The sequence below is a fragment of the Aythya ferina genome (assembly GCF_964211825.1).
Source record: "Aythya ferina genome assembly, chromosome: 6".
NCBI classification, from domain to species: domain Eukaryota; kingdom Metazoa; phylum Chordata; class Aves; order Anseriformes; family Anatidae; genus Aythya; species Aythya ferina.
In genome coordinates this window covers 10980402-10995368 of record NC_140303.1, presented here as the reverse complement: position 1 = coordinate 10995368, position 14967 = coordinate 10980402, and the positions used below count along the sequence as shown (strand labels likewise).

General features: G+C 47.7%; 1 protein-coding gene across 7 annotated transcripts in view; it reads left to right on the top strand.

Annotated features, from left to right (window-relative positions):
- FN1 (fibronectin 1) overlaps nucleotides 1-13340 on the top strand; it is a 52437-nt gene extending 39097 nt beyond the window's left edge. For 2 of the 7 annotated variants that reach the window (XM_084523617.1, XM_084523622.1), the window contains 14 exons: nucleotides 95-364; nucleotides 2206-2393; nucleotides 3485-3572; nucleotides 3723-3899; nucleotides 4194-4283; nucleotides 4493-4672; nucleotides 5316-5405; nucleotides 6232-6698; nucleotides 7245-7383; nucleotides 8568-8732; nucleotides 9910-10035; nucleotides 10607-10713; nucleotides 10965-11075; nucleotides 11480-12319. In XM_084523617.1, coding sequence (XP_084379743.1) covers nucleotides 95-364; nucleotides 2206-2393; nucleotides 3485-3572; nucleotides 3723-3899; nucleotides 4194-4283; nucleotides 4493-4672; nucleotides 5316-5405; nucleotides 6232-6698; nucleotides 7245-7383; nucleotides 8568-8732; nucleotides 9910-10035; nucleotides 10607-10713; nucleotides 10965-11075; nucleotides 11480-11554 — 2273 coding nt within the window. In that variant the 3' untranslated portion in view covers nucleotides 11555-12319. Of the gene's footprint in view, nucleotides 1-94; nucleotides 365-2205; nucleotides 2394-3484; nucleotides 3573-3722; nucleotides 3900-4193; nucleotides 4284-4492; nucleotides 4673-5315; nucleotides 5406-6231; nucleotides 6699-7244; nucleotides 7384-8567; nucleotides 8733-9909; nucleotides 10036-10606; nucleotides 10714-10964; nucleotides 11076-11479; nucleotides 12320-12353 lie in introns of those variants that run through there. The other 5 variants (XM_084523623.1, XM_084523621.1, XM_084523620.1 and 2 more) reach the window with 4 other exon arrangements.
- Nucleotides 13341-14967: the final 1627 nt, after the last annotated feature.

Genomic DNA, 14967 nt, shown 5'->3' with positions numbered 1-14967 from the left:
AAACTGCTTTGCATGTAATAGAGAAGCTTTTGATTTTCCTCACCCACAACCTGCTTTTTATCACTTAACCTCTTACCGTTAATTTGCCTAACAGACATTGACCGCCCTAAAGGACTAACATTCACTGAGGTGGATGTTGATTCCATCAAAATTGCTTGGGAAAGCCCGCAGGGGCAAGTCACCAGGTACAGGGTGACCTACTCAAGCCCTGAGGATGGAATCCATGAGCTATTGCCGGCCCCAGGTGGCGAAGAAGACACTGCTGAGCTGCATGGCCTCAGGCCAGGTTCTGAGTACACTATCAATATCGTTGCCATATACGATGACATGGAGAGCCTGCCCCTCACTGGGACCCAGTCCACAGGTACACCTCTAACTGCACGCCCAGCAGGCCATGGCAGCTTCTGCCCCGTTGGGTAAAGTGTGCTGCTGGTGCTCGGCCCTGGGGAAGCCCCCCGGGACAGCAAAGGGGATGTGATTGCTCCGAGAGGAGGAGCTGGCACTGGAGAGCTGGCTGCCAGCTGAATCAGCCTGCAGCATGCAGGAAAAACCAGCTGGAATGAAGGAGCAGATTGCAGGGAAAGGAGGGATGTTACCTTATTCGCCTTTTCTCAGTCCTTGAGTGGATTGGTGATGTTCAGTCCCTAGTCAGGGAGCCAAGTGCCCGGTGGGAATACCCTCTCTCCACACCCTTGTCTTGTCTGTAGGGTTTGGGGGCCCTGTGACCAAAAGCAGTTACCAAAACCAGAGAGATTAGGGCAGCTTCCAGCCCCCAGCGTCCTCACCTCCTCGTGGAGCAGATCAGTGTGAAAAGCTTGGAGATAGTTTGACTCAGAAGTCTCAGAGCTTCTGCATCCTTCACTGGCACTGCCCTAAGGACTGCAGCCCATGTGTATGCCCCCACCCTGCACTCACATCACCTCCACAAGGACAGGGCCTTCTCTGTTCAGGAGACCGCATTCCCCAATGCGCCAGTCTGATCCAACCCAGAGCAGAGCGCATTTAAAAGTCCTTTGTGAGAAAGGAAAAGGAAACTCTTCCTTGAGATACAATTACTTCTAGCAATATGGAATTCATCACAAAGCTTGCACAGTGCCAGACATGTCGCGGTAGCACCTTTGTAATAAAGGTTTCCCATTCATTTGTGGATGAAAAGTTGGCACTCTAATTCCAGGGCTGTAATGAGGACAGTGGTTCCTAGTGTTCAGATTGCTGCACTAAACCTAAGCAAAGTGCTGTAATGATTGAAACAGCTGGCTGACTACCTGCCAGAAATGCAAATGGAGTAATTTTTTAAAGCCCACTCGCTGTGGCTCACCCTTTGTGGCTTGTTCAGAAGTGTATCTGAAGCCATTCAAGACTTCCATTGGCTCTTATGGCCTTTAGATTGAGCTCTGCTTGAGGAAAGCAGCAAGGGAGAAACATCTTTTATTTCCAGTCTATAAAATTAGAAAACTTCACAGCAATATGCTAATAGGGGGCACTATAGTAAGGAATATTTTTCCCTGTTTACAGCCTGAAGATTACAAACAGTAAGGCAAGAGGTTTCAGTGGATGCTTCCTGTGTTAAGCAAGCATTTGTTTTTAAAGATATCAGATATATTAGCTCACAAACAGCCTCTTGTGATGAGCCTTATGGCCACCACAGCTCTGCTTTTCCATTGCCTTGCTCTCTGTGTAGTAATTTACACTTGTGTAAGTGGCTGTAAAATGCTTCCCCTCTGCATTTGGCAGTATTTTTATATCCTCTTTGCGATTCCTGAGCCTGCTTCCTACTTACTTTTGTAAGACATCAGTCATGCTTTAGAAGTGAACAGAGAGAGACAAGTGAAGCAGGACTAAACTACCAGCCGTGTGATGAAAAGCAGAGGCAGGCAGAAGAATTAAAACAGATTGGCCTATTACAGGTGTAAACACCTCCCAAAGCATTCACCTTGTATCTCAGTGTTGTTGCTCACCTAACTTCGGGGTTGAAGCAAGGAGACCTTTATTTCTCCAGAAAAGGCTCACCACAGATTTGAGAATCTCCTCCTGAATGCCTTATCCCCTTCCATGGTGCTGTGCACCTGTGTTTGCAGGAAGCACACTGCTTTCCCCCTCATGTATTTCAGGCCTGAAAGTGTCTCATGTTCAGGACAGAGTACTGTTTTATCTGAGACCATCATCTCCTTCAAACTAACCGTGTGCCAATCCTGATTTCTGCAGCAATCCCACCTCCAACAAACCTGCAGTTTACTCAGGTAACTCCCACCAGTCTTACCGTCAACTGGAATGCACCAAACGTTCGTCTGACTGGCTACAGAGTCAGAGTGAACCCCAAAGAGAAGACTGGTCCTATGAAAGAAATCAACCTTTCTCCGGACAGTACATCTGCCGTTGTGTCTGGATTAATGGTAACTTTCTTTTGCGCGATGCAGAGAAGTGTGTTTTGGTGTGCTATGAGAAGGAAATGTTAAAACTTGAACCTGTTTAAAATTCCTGGGTTGGAAACCACAGCTGGAGTAGCTCATTACAGTTCCTGGGGGTCTGACTCCGTTTGAAGTCTCGCTAGCCATCAGCTGTAACTATTCATTATCATAGTTTTTAAAAGGCGAGGAACTGGCCTACTGAATCTGCATTCCTCCTTCCCCCCTGGTTTAGCACAGAGACTGGATGCCTTAATCAAATGCAAATCATCAGGTTCACAATCAACAACAACCCAGAAAAATGCTTTTACTCATCTTTTACAAAAGAGGTCAGATAAAGTGACCTTACGCAGTGGTTTTCAAGCTGTGATATGGGAGATCTGGCAGTCTTGCCTATTTCTAAGACATCTGCAAAATGTAAGTAAAAAATGCAGGTCTTTTATGAGTATGCTTAAATTTGCTATATAGCCATCTTCTCCACTGGAAACATTTCAGTAGTTCGTGTACTGGAAAATGCTGAAAATCACTGCTCTTGGGGTGCCTGCTATCTTAAAAAGCTACTGATCTGTTTTTAAGGAGTTTTATGAATCATTTTGAAAAGTGAGCCTTAAAATACATTCTAATTTAAGTGGACTCCTGGTCTGATGCAGTCAAAGACTAAAGACCATGCTTAAAGCTTTAACTTCCACTATTCTCTTTTCTTCACAGCAAGAGCACCTTATCATAGCAAATGGCATCCATTAACCCCAGGAGAAACAGGATAGCAATTAGCTTTTCCTGAAGAGTGAGCTGTGAAGCACAGAGATCCCAAAATGAGGGTTGACAAGCTTCTTCCAGGATTTCCTCTGCTCCTGGGTGCACACATGTACACTAACAGCATTACCAACACTACTGTTTACCAGGGTCCATGTCTCATGACCGGTGGAAGTCAGAATCATCCCATTAATCCCTCACTGATTGATTTTAAGGTTTCATACCTCAGTAACTGATCAGCAAGAAACGGGGCTCTACCAAACGCAAGGGCATTTCTCCCCCTGTCAGGTCCTTGTCATAACATGGTGTAACTTCTTCTGTTCTAGGTGGCAACCAAGTATGAAGTGAGTGTGTATGCACTGAAGGACTCTCTGACCAGCCGACCAGCCCAGGGGGTGGTGACCACTCTTGAAAGTAAGTGGGGGATCCTCCTCAAATATTCTGTGCTGGGTGGGGAGGCCCAGAGACAGATCAAACCCTGTCCAACAAAGGCCTTCACAAACATTTAGCTGGTCAGATTCACAATCCCTGCAGTACTGACAGAAGACTTTCCTTCTGGTGCAGATGTTAGTCCCCCTCGTAGAGCCCGTGTGACAGATGCCACAGAGACAACCATCACCATTACCTGGAGAACCAAGACCGAGACCATCACCGGCTTCCAAATCGATGCCATCCCAGCAAGTGGCCAGAATCCCATCCAGAGGACCATCAGCCCTGATGTCAGGGCCTACACTATCACTGGTGAGTGAGATGCTTCAGCAGGCCATCAGCAGGTGTGCTGGGTTCTTGCTTTGTAGCAGAATTTCCTTGATGTGTGTAATACAGGAAAAAATATTTGAGTCATTAAGAGCAGTCTCCAATAAGTTGTTGAAAGACATTTTGCTCCCTCTTAGATGATTTCCCTCAGATTAACATTACAACAGATAGTGTGAAGAATCTTCAGCAGTGAAGATTCTTTTCTAACTGGAGCTGCCTTTTGTAGTGTACGTACTGTTTTTGCAAGAAAAGCTAATGTTTCTTTCAACTTCATTTCAGGCTTGCAACCTGGCACTGACTACAAGATCTACCTTTACACTCTGAACGAGAATGCACGCAGCTCCCCAGTAGTGATTGATGCCTCCACGGGTAATGACATTGCCTGACTTCTCTGCTCATGTTCATACAACGATCACCTGTGGGCGGGCAGAAGTTGTGCATATCCGACCACATATAATGTTATGACTCGCAGCAATACGTGTTATTTTTGAGTTTGAAAAGGGTCTCAGAAGAGAGAGTCTGGGTAAAGCTGCTCGCCTTTCCTGCACTTGACTTGGTTTCCTTTTGTTTTCACCTAGCTATCGATGCTCCTTCCAACCTGCGCTTCCTTACAACCACAAGCAACTCCCTCCTGGCTACCTGGCAGCCCCCCCGAGCCAAGATCACAGGCTATATCATCAGGTACGAGAAACCTGGCTCACCAGCCAAGGAGCTCCTGCCTCGCCCTCGGCCCAGCACCACCGAGGCCACTATTACTGGTACGTGTCTCTGCTTTGTTTGGGAGCTCCTCACTTGAAGCACTTGAGCTTAAGAGTTGTTTTTCTTTTACTAGTAGCTGGGAACTGTCTGACTCCATCCTCTCAACACCCCTTGCCCTCTTACCTTGCGTAAATATACCACTAGCTCGTGCAGCCACAGCAAAGAACATCACAGCACAGAAAGCACTAAGGAATTCCCTCCCTCCCTGTGCAGAAAAATCCCAGCTTTGTTCCTGCGTGCCTTCTGGGGGCAGTACAAAGAGTCCAGCCCCATGCTCCTCAGAACAAGCTGAAATCTGACCCTGTTAGCTAGGATTGCAGATGCTGCAGACACAAAACATGAGTCTTCAGAATGCGTGACTGATGGAGTGCCAGAATCATGGGCTCTTTCGCTTGAGTGCACAACAGTTGTGGCGGCAGGGGAAGGAAACATCTGTGTATTGTTCAGATCTGATAGCGGATCTGAATGGAGACATGCATTGTGTTTATAGGACAGGCATGCCCATAAAACCACTGACTCTCATTAGAAACTATAATAACAGAACAAAGCTGTCCTTCTCTTAGCTGACCGTCACATTTTATCATTAGGCCTTCCCCCCTCTCTCTCTTTAAATATAAAATTTTGTCTTTCCTCCCTCCCTAGGTTTGGAACCAGGAACTGAATACGTCATCTACATCATTGCTGTGAAGAACAATCAAAAGAGTGAACCGCTGATGGGCAAAAAAAGGACAGGTAAAATAAAGCTCTGGGTGGTTGTTGTGTGCTAACAGGAGGTGATGCCCCCCTCTTGGGGAATACCGACTCAAGAATGAAACAGCAGTAGTATGTAAAATATCCTGTTCACACTATTTGGCCGTTCTTTTTTGAGTCAAATAGGCTTTGTAAGGAGGATTTCCTTTCTAGGATGCAGGAGGTGAGATTCCTAAGTTATTTGAATGATTTTTGGCTATGTTTGAACACCAAGAACAAATCAACATGCTTGGTGCTTGATTCTGGGCTGGGTACTTAATCCGTAATTAATTTAAGGCTAATATTCATTTCCTTCTAGCTTACTATACCATCAAAGGCAGAATCCACTTATTTGTTGCCCATTGCATTTCTCTCTTCACCTCCTCCACAGTTTGAGATTGAGATACCTGCAAAATACCCTCTGGATATCTGAATGCCATCTAGGGGCTAGTTTCTTACTGCACACCAGTGGTTTTCTTAATTGATAACCTCAGAATATCTGTTGTAATTACATCTTCTCAGTTTGAGCACTGGTGGCTTCCTTGGGATGCAGCGTTCAAAACTGTTGCTCTGCTGTATGAAAAATTCATACCAACACACTTCTTATGCTCATGTATGAAATAAATATATTTATATGTCATATAAATATATAGAGAGAGAAATCATTGCCTTCACGGTAATCACAATGAGATCATAAAAAGTGTGTTGTATCTTGGGACAACTGCTAATCTTCGCTTGGAGCAGTGTGCAGCACCCACTGCAGCTGTTTGATTTACCACTGTTAATTTGCCGTGCTTTGCTTTATGGCTTCTAACCTTTCTTTGGCTAGATGAGCTTCCCACGTTGATTACCAGACCGCACCCCAACCAGCCCGACATTCTCGACGTACCTTCCATCGACGAGGGGACCCCCTACCTCACCAACAATAGGTATGACAATGGAAACGGTATCCAACTTCCAGGCACCTCAGGGCACCCCCAGACAATAGGACACCAGGGGCAGCAAGTCTTCTTTGAGGAGCACGGCTACAGGCGGCCTGTACCCACCACAGCAACTCCCCTTAGGCCAGGGTCGAGGCGGCAGCCGCCGAACGTGGACGAAGCCATCGAAATCCCCGGGTACCAAGTGCCGATCATCGTCGAACCTTCCTACCCTCACTCCCGGGGGCCCAGGCGCAACGACAGCACGGGGCAGGAGGCTCTCTCTCAGACCACCATCTCTTGGAGGCCGTTGCTGGAGAGCACTGAGTACATCATCTCATGTCAGCCCGTCAGCCAGGACGAAGACACTTTGCAGGTAAGCGAACTGCCTGAGCATGGGGATGGTGTTGGACTCGCTCTTGGGCCCTCCATCCTTTTACTGTGCTAAAGGTGGCAGGCAGGGTTGGCTTAGACTTATAAATGCAGCTGAGGGCAGGAAGGATAAATGCTTCTCGTTCACTGAGAGGCTACAGGATAAAACAGCCAAAGCAAAGCCCTTGCAATGCTGTCAGTACCAACGTTTCGCCAAGGAAAGGGGTAGTCAGGGAGACAACTGGGAATTTGCTCTAGAGTTTCGAAGACTCAGGTTCTGCTCCTCCAAGCCGAAGACTTGCTTAGCCAGTCTCCTTTCTCCCCCTCCATTTCTGTCTCCCTGAAATGGTGATAACTTACCCATGACAAACCACAGCCCAAAGTAATTAACTCAGTGGTGTTTGAAGATCTCACTGAGGGGAACAAGCTGGCTGCATCACAGTACAGTGCATAAGTCAATCTAAACACCATTTCTGTCTTGTAAGTGGGGTGACACCTAAGGAGTAACCACCCTTCCCTTTTTGGTGACGTGCCACTGCTGTTGTTGCAGTTCAGGGTCCCCGGCACTTCCTCCAGTGCTACGCTCACCGGCCTTACGAGAGGGGCCACCTACAACATCATAGTGGAAGCCCTGAAAGATCACCGGAGACAAAAGGTGCTGGAGGAGGTAGTCACGGTTGGCAATACTGGTAAGTGAAAGCTCTGGAGTCGAGGTGAGCCTTTGCTGCACCTGCCTCACTTTCTTTGATCAAGGAAGCGAGTACCTGGTGCCCTGGCTCAAGAATAGTTCTGAAAGGACCCTTTGCCAGCAGGGAACTGGGCCAAGTAATTTGTAAGGTCTGCTGGTTTTGGATAGCTGCCCCACTGATTGTGTGACCGCAGCTGTTTTGATCAGTTGTCTGATTAGGGAGAACGTGCCCTGAGGCTCCATACATTCCTCAAGGGTCTGTGCTGGAGAGAAAGGGCAAGAGATCTGGCACTTGCAGCTCTCCAAGGAAGTCAGGGATCCTGCTGGTGGTGCAGATTCCTGCCCAGCAGGGAGGACTTGCAGTCACAGTAACACAGTGTGCTCGTGGGAGGATGCCGGTGGCCAGTTTAAGTGCTCCATCAGTCATTTGCCTCTGCTTCTGTGCTGGCTAGCCAGCAGCACCACGGGGCTGTCCTGAAGGTCCAGTGGCAGGGCAGGCTGCCTGCAGAGATGCTGATGAAGCACAGACAGGCTGCACTTAGCAGCCTCGTGACCCACCACAAGTACTTGTGGGCAGAGGCAGCGTTTGCCACAGCTGGAAAGCCCAGAGCCCACACACACCCTGCGGGACCCGGACTTTGCTTGTACCAGCACAGGGAAACGATCAGCAATCGTTTCTTCCCTCCCTCCATTTCATCCTGTGTATTTTGAGATCAAAAAAGAAGGCAGGAAATTTGTCTCTCCAACAAGGTCTCATTCCACTCCATCACCCCGCCATGAGCTAGGGTCTGAAATGTCCCCCAAAAGCACCCATGCAGCCGCCACCCCCCTGCCTTTGTCCCCAGCATCTCACAGCACGTTTCTCCTACACAGGCTAACTCAGATTGCTGCTTCTCAGCAGCAAATGCAAAATCTCACACTTGCTTGGAACTTGGCAAATCAAAATGAAAATAGCCTTCACGTCGGCTTTTCTTCTCATTCAACTGCTCTGACACATGCAAATGGAAAATAAATCGCAGGGAGTCTGATCCGCTGACACAGTCATCAGGCGTGTGCCCGTGGGGTAGTTCCATTACTACCACGATGTTTTAAGGAAAAAAATGCACATATTCAGTGAAAATCATTCTGTCTTTCAATAGCTCCTATTGCTGTGTATGATGCCTGTTTCTTTTCTTTCCCTTCCAGTGTCTGAAGGACTCAACCAGCCGGCTGACGACACCTGCTACGACACTTTCACCGGCTCCTTCTATTCCATTGGCGAGGAGTGGGAGCGGTTATCAGAAACTGGCTTTAAACTCTGGTGCCAGTGCTTAGGCTTTGGCAGTGGTCATTTCAGATGCGATTCTTCTAGTGAGTAGCTGGCTTCTGACCACCCCTCCCCGTCCCTAACCCCCCCGAGCTCTAAGGGCATGTTTGACAGCCAGTCTGATCCAAACATGACGCGAATGACCACTGGCTCTTCAGTTTTTAAACCAAATCAGGGTTTTGCATCATTATTAGTGATGGAAAACTCTGATTATTTCTCAGCTGTGCAACTCGTGTAGCATTGCTATTCATTGCATCAGCAGTGATCAATATGGTGTTGATATACGATGACTTTTTCCACTAAAGTTACATGTTTTTGTTATTTTCCTACCCTTTCCAGGTCTATCTAGGCAATGGGTAAATAAATGTGAGATAGACAAGGTGCCTAAATGATGATATCTGAGTAGCCATGTAAGAAGACAGCTTTGAATAGTAAACTCTGGTTGAATTTTCACCTCCCAGTTATGTTGCAGAGGGCCAGACAGAACTTGTGTGGATTTCAGTGGGTATTACAGCAAGTCCAGAGCCTGCTTTGCAAAGCATCTTGCAGAACCAGTTCTCTGATTTCTCTCAGTGGCTCTTTGAAACCATGGAGCAGACAATGCCACTGCCACAGCTCTAAGGTTCGGTCTTGGCAGGACCCAGGCTTACATGGAAGAGTTTCAGGTTTCATGCAAGGGCATGGAACAAAAATCTGTGGTGGTTTAACACAACACGTCCGATGCATTTAAATTGCAGAGTAAGCTAAGCACAAAGGAAACTTCTGCAATTTGCATAGACTCAGAGTGACTGCAGGGGAGACATTTGTTTTACTGGATTAATATCGATATTTCATCATTTGATACACATGCCTCACCCCTGGTTTTCTTTTGCAGTTTGTGATAGTTTTACTGGGTATTTGTTCAAAAATATTTTTCTCTCCCTTCCTACTTCGTATTTCTTCTTCTCCAGCCCTCTCCAACACCAATCTTTGTCACATCTTACTCTTTTCCTAAGAGGCTCTACCCATTTCCCACATGTGTCACAGACCTCACCAGTTACAAGCTGCTGGGGACTAAATGTGTGGCTGTCGGAGGCGATTTTGTCCTCAAGACCCACAAGAGCTGAAGGGATTCTTTCTCTTGCCCCTCTGTTGGTTTCCGAGACAACATCAAGCTGTTCTCCTGCTGTGTTACCGCAGCACGTGGGGTAACTCCTGCTTATGTTCCTGTGCCTTCTCCAGAGTGGTGCCACGACAACGGTGTGAACTACAAGATCGGGGAGAAGTGGGACCGGCAGGGGGAGAACGGCCAGATGATGAGCTGCACCTGCCTTGGAAATGGGAAAGGAGAATTCAAGTGTGAACCTCGTAAGTCACTTCCTGCTGTTAAGAGCACCAATTTGGGAAGCTTCGGTATCCATCTCAAGGCTGTTCCCATTCACTTTGGGTACTGCCATGGTGGCAAGCAGGGTATCAGTGTTATTAGATCCAAGCTGTGGAGGCTAAATTGGGAATAGATTTTAATCTGTTCTCCCAGGAGCTGAAAGCATGACACTCCACATGAAATCCTATGCTTACAAAGAAAACCCTCTTAGTTCAGGTCACAGCACACTCAGTGCCTGCCTGCCTTTACCCCAAAGCCACACATTAGGGATGTGTCACCTCACTAAGTGGTACAGATTGCCCTAATCAGCAGCACAGGACACTTCTGCAGGGCCTGTCACCTGGAGATCCTTTGGATTCAGCAACATGAATTAAACAGCATTGCTCCTGTCAGGCAAATACCCTCACGGTCTAGTTGAAAGTGTCTAGGGAGCTACAGAAATGACTGATGTTCCCCACGCCAGCCAGCAGGCCTCTGGTCAGAGGCTCCCGTTGTGAGCTCTGCTACTGCCAGAGCCAAGCACAGGCCCTGCAACCGAGTTCTGTTTCTCCACAGATGAGACCACGTGCTACGATGATGGGAAAATGTACCAAGTCGGGGAGCAGTGGCAGAAGGAGTACTTCGGGGCCATCTGTTCCTGCACTTGTTACGGAGGACAGCAGGTAAGCAGGAGGGACTTGGCACGCCGAGCGTGCAGTGAGGAGAGCAGTCTTAGGACTGTCAGGTTTCTGGTCAGATGGTGTCTCACTGTCTGGCCAAAACAGGCCTGGAGAAGAAGAAAAATAATTAGTAGGAGAGCTTAACCACTTGTAGGGCCTTGGACTCAGGGCCTGTGTGGTACAAAAAGGGAACAACCTCGGTGGTGGTGGAGCTGTTCCCGTGTGTGAGGTCTAACTGGTGCTCTGTTCCCTAGGGCTGGCGTTGTGACAACTGCCGCCGGCCCAGCGTGGAGGTGGCCCCCGAAGGCTCAGCCGGCCACACCTACACGCAGTTCACACAGAGATACCACCAGGCCACCAACACCGTGAGTATGCTTTCCTCCTCTGCCCTCCCAAAATGTGCGGCCGGTCCGGGGCACAGAGAAGGGGGGGGGTCTGGGCAGGGCCTGGGGGCTGAGAGGAGCATGCAGCTTTGTGCTTGTGGCTGATAGCTGTCGATAAAGCAAACCACCACTCTGCTCACCAAAGGCCAGCTCACACTTCCACACACAGCGTCAGCGGGGCTCTAGTGGCACTCAGCAGCTCCGGGAGATGCCTGCATGCTCTGGCAGTAGTGCACGTAGTGATGTCCTTGTCTCCTTGCTGCTGTGAAGCCCCTGCTTTGTGCTCACGAAGCTGAGCAGCTGCACGGGCTGGCACCCAGCAGCCCCCCCCCGAGTGTCTGCCCTCCCGGGACAGAGCGCTAACTGCTTTCCTTCCCTCCCGACAGAATGTCAACTGCCCCATTGAGTGTTTCATGCCCCTAGATGTACAGGCAGACACACAACATCCACGGGGAAAGTAACATCCAGCAAGACTTCTTGCGGCAAGGGCGACAGCCAAACCAAAGCATAAATACCTGTCTGCCACCATTACCATCCAAACTGGAGTGATGCTAGCCAAACTGCATCTTTGGAGAATGGCCCTTCGTTCTGGAGCCATTCTCCCAGCTTAAGCTCAACTCACAGCTTCTCCAAGCGCCACTCTTGGAGTGTTTCAGACTTTTCTCATGATAGCAACTGTCTTGTTTTTGCTCAAAGTGTTGAATACCAGTCAGTATTCTCAAATTTAAAGGAAAAAGCGAGGGGGGAGGATGCTAACCCAAATTGGCAGGGGATCAAACTATTAAGGGGGAGGGAGAGTGTAGAAATTAAAGGTTCCTGTGCTATGCAAACAACATTTGAGTACGACATTACTGAAGTTTAGAGATAGGAAAGTCCACCAAACACTTCTGCTTTCACATAAGCGTGCAGCCAGCAATAAGATAGGAAAAGCAAATCCAATCACTGTGATATTTAAAATATGCACAGTCCTAATTCTTTCTCAATGATCCTAGTATTTTCCTAGCTGTATCTTTGTATCTCATACTGTTATTTATCAGTTTTGTTCCCCTGACCTTCAAGTGTTTTTATATGGGAATAAAATGTATTAAAGACACTTAGTATGCAGTTGACAAAGAGGAATTTGGTGTAATTATGATCAGTGATTATTTTTATACTGTAAGTGCCAAAGCTTTACTACTGTGGAAAAGAAAAAAACAACTCTTTTAATAAAAAGATTTACAAACCAGTTTAAGCGATTCTCTTTGCTACCATGGAATCTAGGAAGAAGACGATCATTCTGATCTGGAGTAACATTGCCTTGAAACAAGATGGAGCAAACATCTCAATGAAGCACGAAGAGACTATTTGTAGAGCAGTTTGTTAATTAAAGGCTTCCAGCTGCATCCCCCTGTCCCAGTAGAGCGCAGAGAGCCTCTGAGTATGTATGCCATGCTGCAGGGGGCAGCTTCGGGGGAATAGGTGGAGGAGAGAGAAAAGGGGGGAGGGAAAATAAAGTAATTCCTGCTTTAGACAAGAACTGAGCCAAAGGAGATGGTCCTCAGTCCAGCCAGACCCTTAAATAACTAAAATCAAGAACGTTCTCAAGGGTTTCAGCTGCCTCAAGGGCTGAGGCCACGCTCACCCCGGGTAAAATTGATGCTGGGTCACTGAGCCCCTGCTCCAAGCCTTGCCCTAAAGATGGGGGGAGGACCACACTTTACCTGTCCCCGTGATGGAAGATAACTGACCTGTGACCAGCTGAAGGGTTCATATTGTGGTCTATCAATCACATCATTCTTTTAAATCTCAGCTCCTGTAGCTGCATTTGCATTGTGGTAAATCCAAATAAAAATCCAGAGCTGAGGTTGTTCAGTTACAGCTGAGCGTGCCCTCAGGCACTGCTGTAAAGGCAGTCACAGAAACCCTTCAGTTAGTAACCTCTGCAGAAAGCCTCAAAAATGGAGCCAGACCTCACCTAGGTCGGTGCTTGTTCAAGTTTACTGTGGTATTGGGGGTGGGTGTCACTAAAACTCCCTTAAAAGCCCTTTTAAAGACAAAGCCAGGCTTGATTACAATGCACAAAATTAGCAGTAAGGCCCTTTGTTGCCAGCTTTGCAAAAACCCATACAACATTTGCAAATGTAGAGCATTATTAAAGGTTCTGGTCGTGCTTCCTCAGGCCACATTCCTCTCTTGGCTCCGCCAGCACTGCATTGCTCAAGTCAATGGATTTCTCTGGACTGAATAAAGCATAGCATGAAAATAGAATTTGGCTTCTTGACATGAGAAACCCACATGGCCACTGCTTTCACAGATTGCTATCTATAGAGCAACGAAAACATTTGCAAATAGTAAAATGATTGCAACAGAAATCAGTTCTCTCCCAGCAGTGTTCAAGAGCCAAATGAATATCTGAAATCCATGCAAACTCAACACGGCTTAGACAGACATAGAAAAATACTTCCCTGCTAAGACAGATTTCTATTAATTCATCCTCCTCGAGGGAGGGCTATGTATTTTGGACCAGAGAGCAATTACAGAGGTCCCTACTTTGTCACTTTGACATTAAGTAACTCACTTGACAGGCACACAGGAGCTGCTCAGTTGAACTCAAGTTGGAGTCCATCTGATCTCCTCCCTGTAACGCCACATCACTCGTAACACCACAAACAGAGGAAAGATTATGGGATAAAGTGCTTTAAACACTGCATTTGCCTAAGCTCTCTGCAGAGAGGGCCTGTACCTTAAAACACGAGGGTTCCCACTGCTGATAGAATTTCTGTTTGACGTTTATAAGCACAATGCTGGCTGTTCTGTCCTTCAGCTGAGTCTCTTACTTTCGGTTACGTTTGATACCCGCTAGCAGAGTGCAGCACAGACAGTAGAGACGTGTGAGATCCCAAACATCAGCCACGCTGCCTTTCTGCTAGAAACGGCAACAAAAGAACTAAAGATTGTGCAGGGTCCCTGCTTCAGCCAGCCCATAGTGCATGAAGTGGCAGGAGACCAGCAGCTGGGCCTCACAACAGTGTTAATTTATAGCCAAAATCCTCTGGAGCACTAAGATCAAGCGATGTCTGACCCAAGCCATGCTCAGGACAGGGTCAGCTGCCTGGGTAGGGATGAAGGGAGCTCCTGCCTGACAGCAGGAAAGAAATCCCCTCCTGCTCGCTGCGAAGGCTGAGAGGTTCTGCCCTGCCCTCTGCTTACGTCCACGCTTCTGGGAGCTGTTCTTGCTGCCAGCACAGGACCTGCCAGGGGCAAGGCACCGTATGGTGATGGTGCAAAACAGAGCCTGTCAGCAGCCTGCTCCTCAAAAAACACCAGTGAAGGGAGCAGACCTATCTCCATGTGCTATGGAAAAGGGATGCTGAGCAGAGCTCTGCAGTTAGATTTCATCATTGCAAGTATCAAAGGGAGAAGCAACTCGTTCAGCTAGCATCGGTGGGGATCGGTGCACGTCATGAGGAACTGTTACAGACCTTTAAATTGCATGCACAGAGGATTGAAACATGCTCAGCCCAGGTAGCAAAGCACAGACCCTGGGCAGATACCACCAGAGTTGGACCTTTACTGGCACCTGATGCAAAAATCTCACCTGGATGATGTTAATCAATGGGTAACAATCTAACAACAGCTCCTCAAAGACAGCAAAGAGCAAGTGAAGCAGGAGCTGGCTGGAGGCTTACGACTGGTCCCAGTTTTATCTGGTGCTTTAGAGTATCAGGACGAAGAACAGGCTAACAGATTCCCGAGGGACCGTCACGCATGGTACGCACCAGCTGTGATCAAAGCAGAGTGACAGAAAAGACAAGCGAGGAGTGGAAGAACAGTGGAAGAGTCCCAAACCCAAATTTTAAGGCGTAAGCTAACGAAAACCACACTGACTCTAACG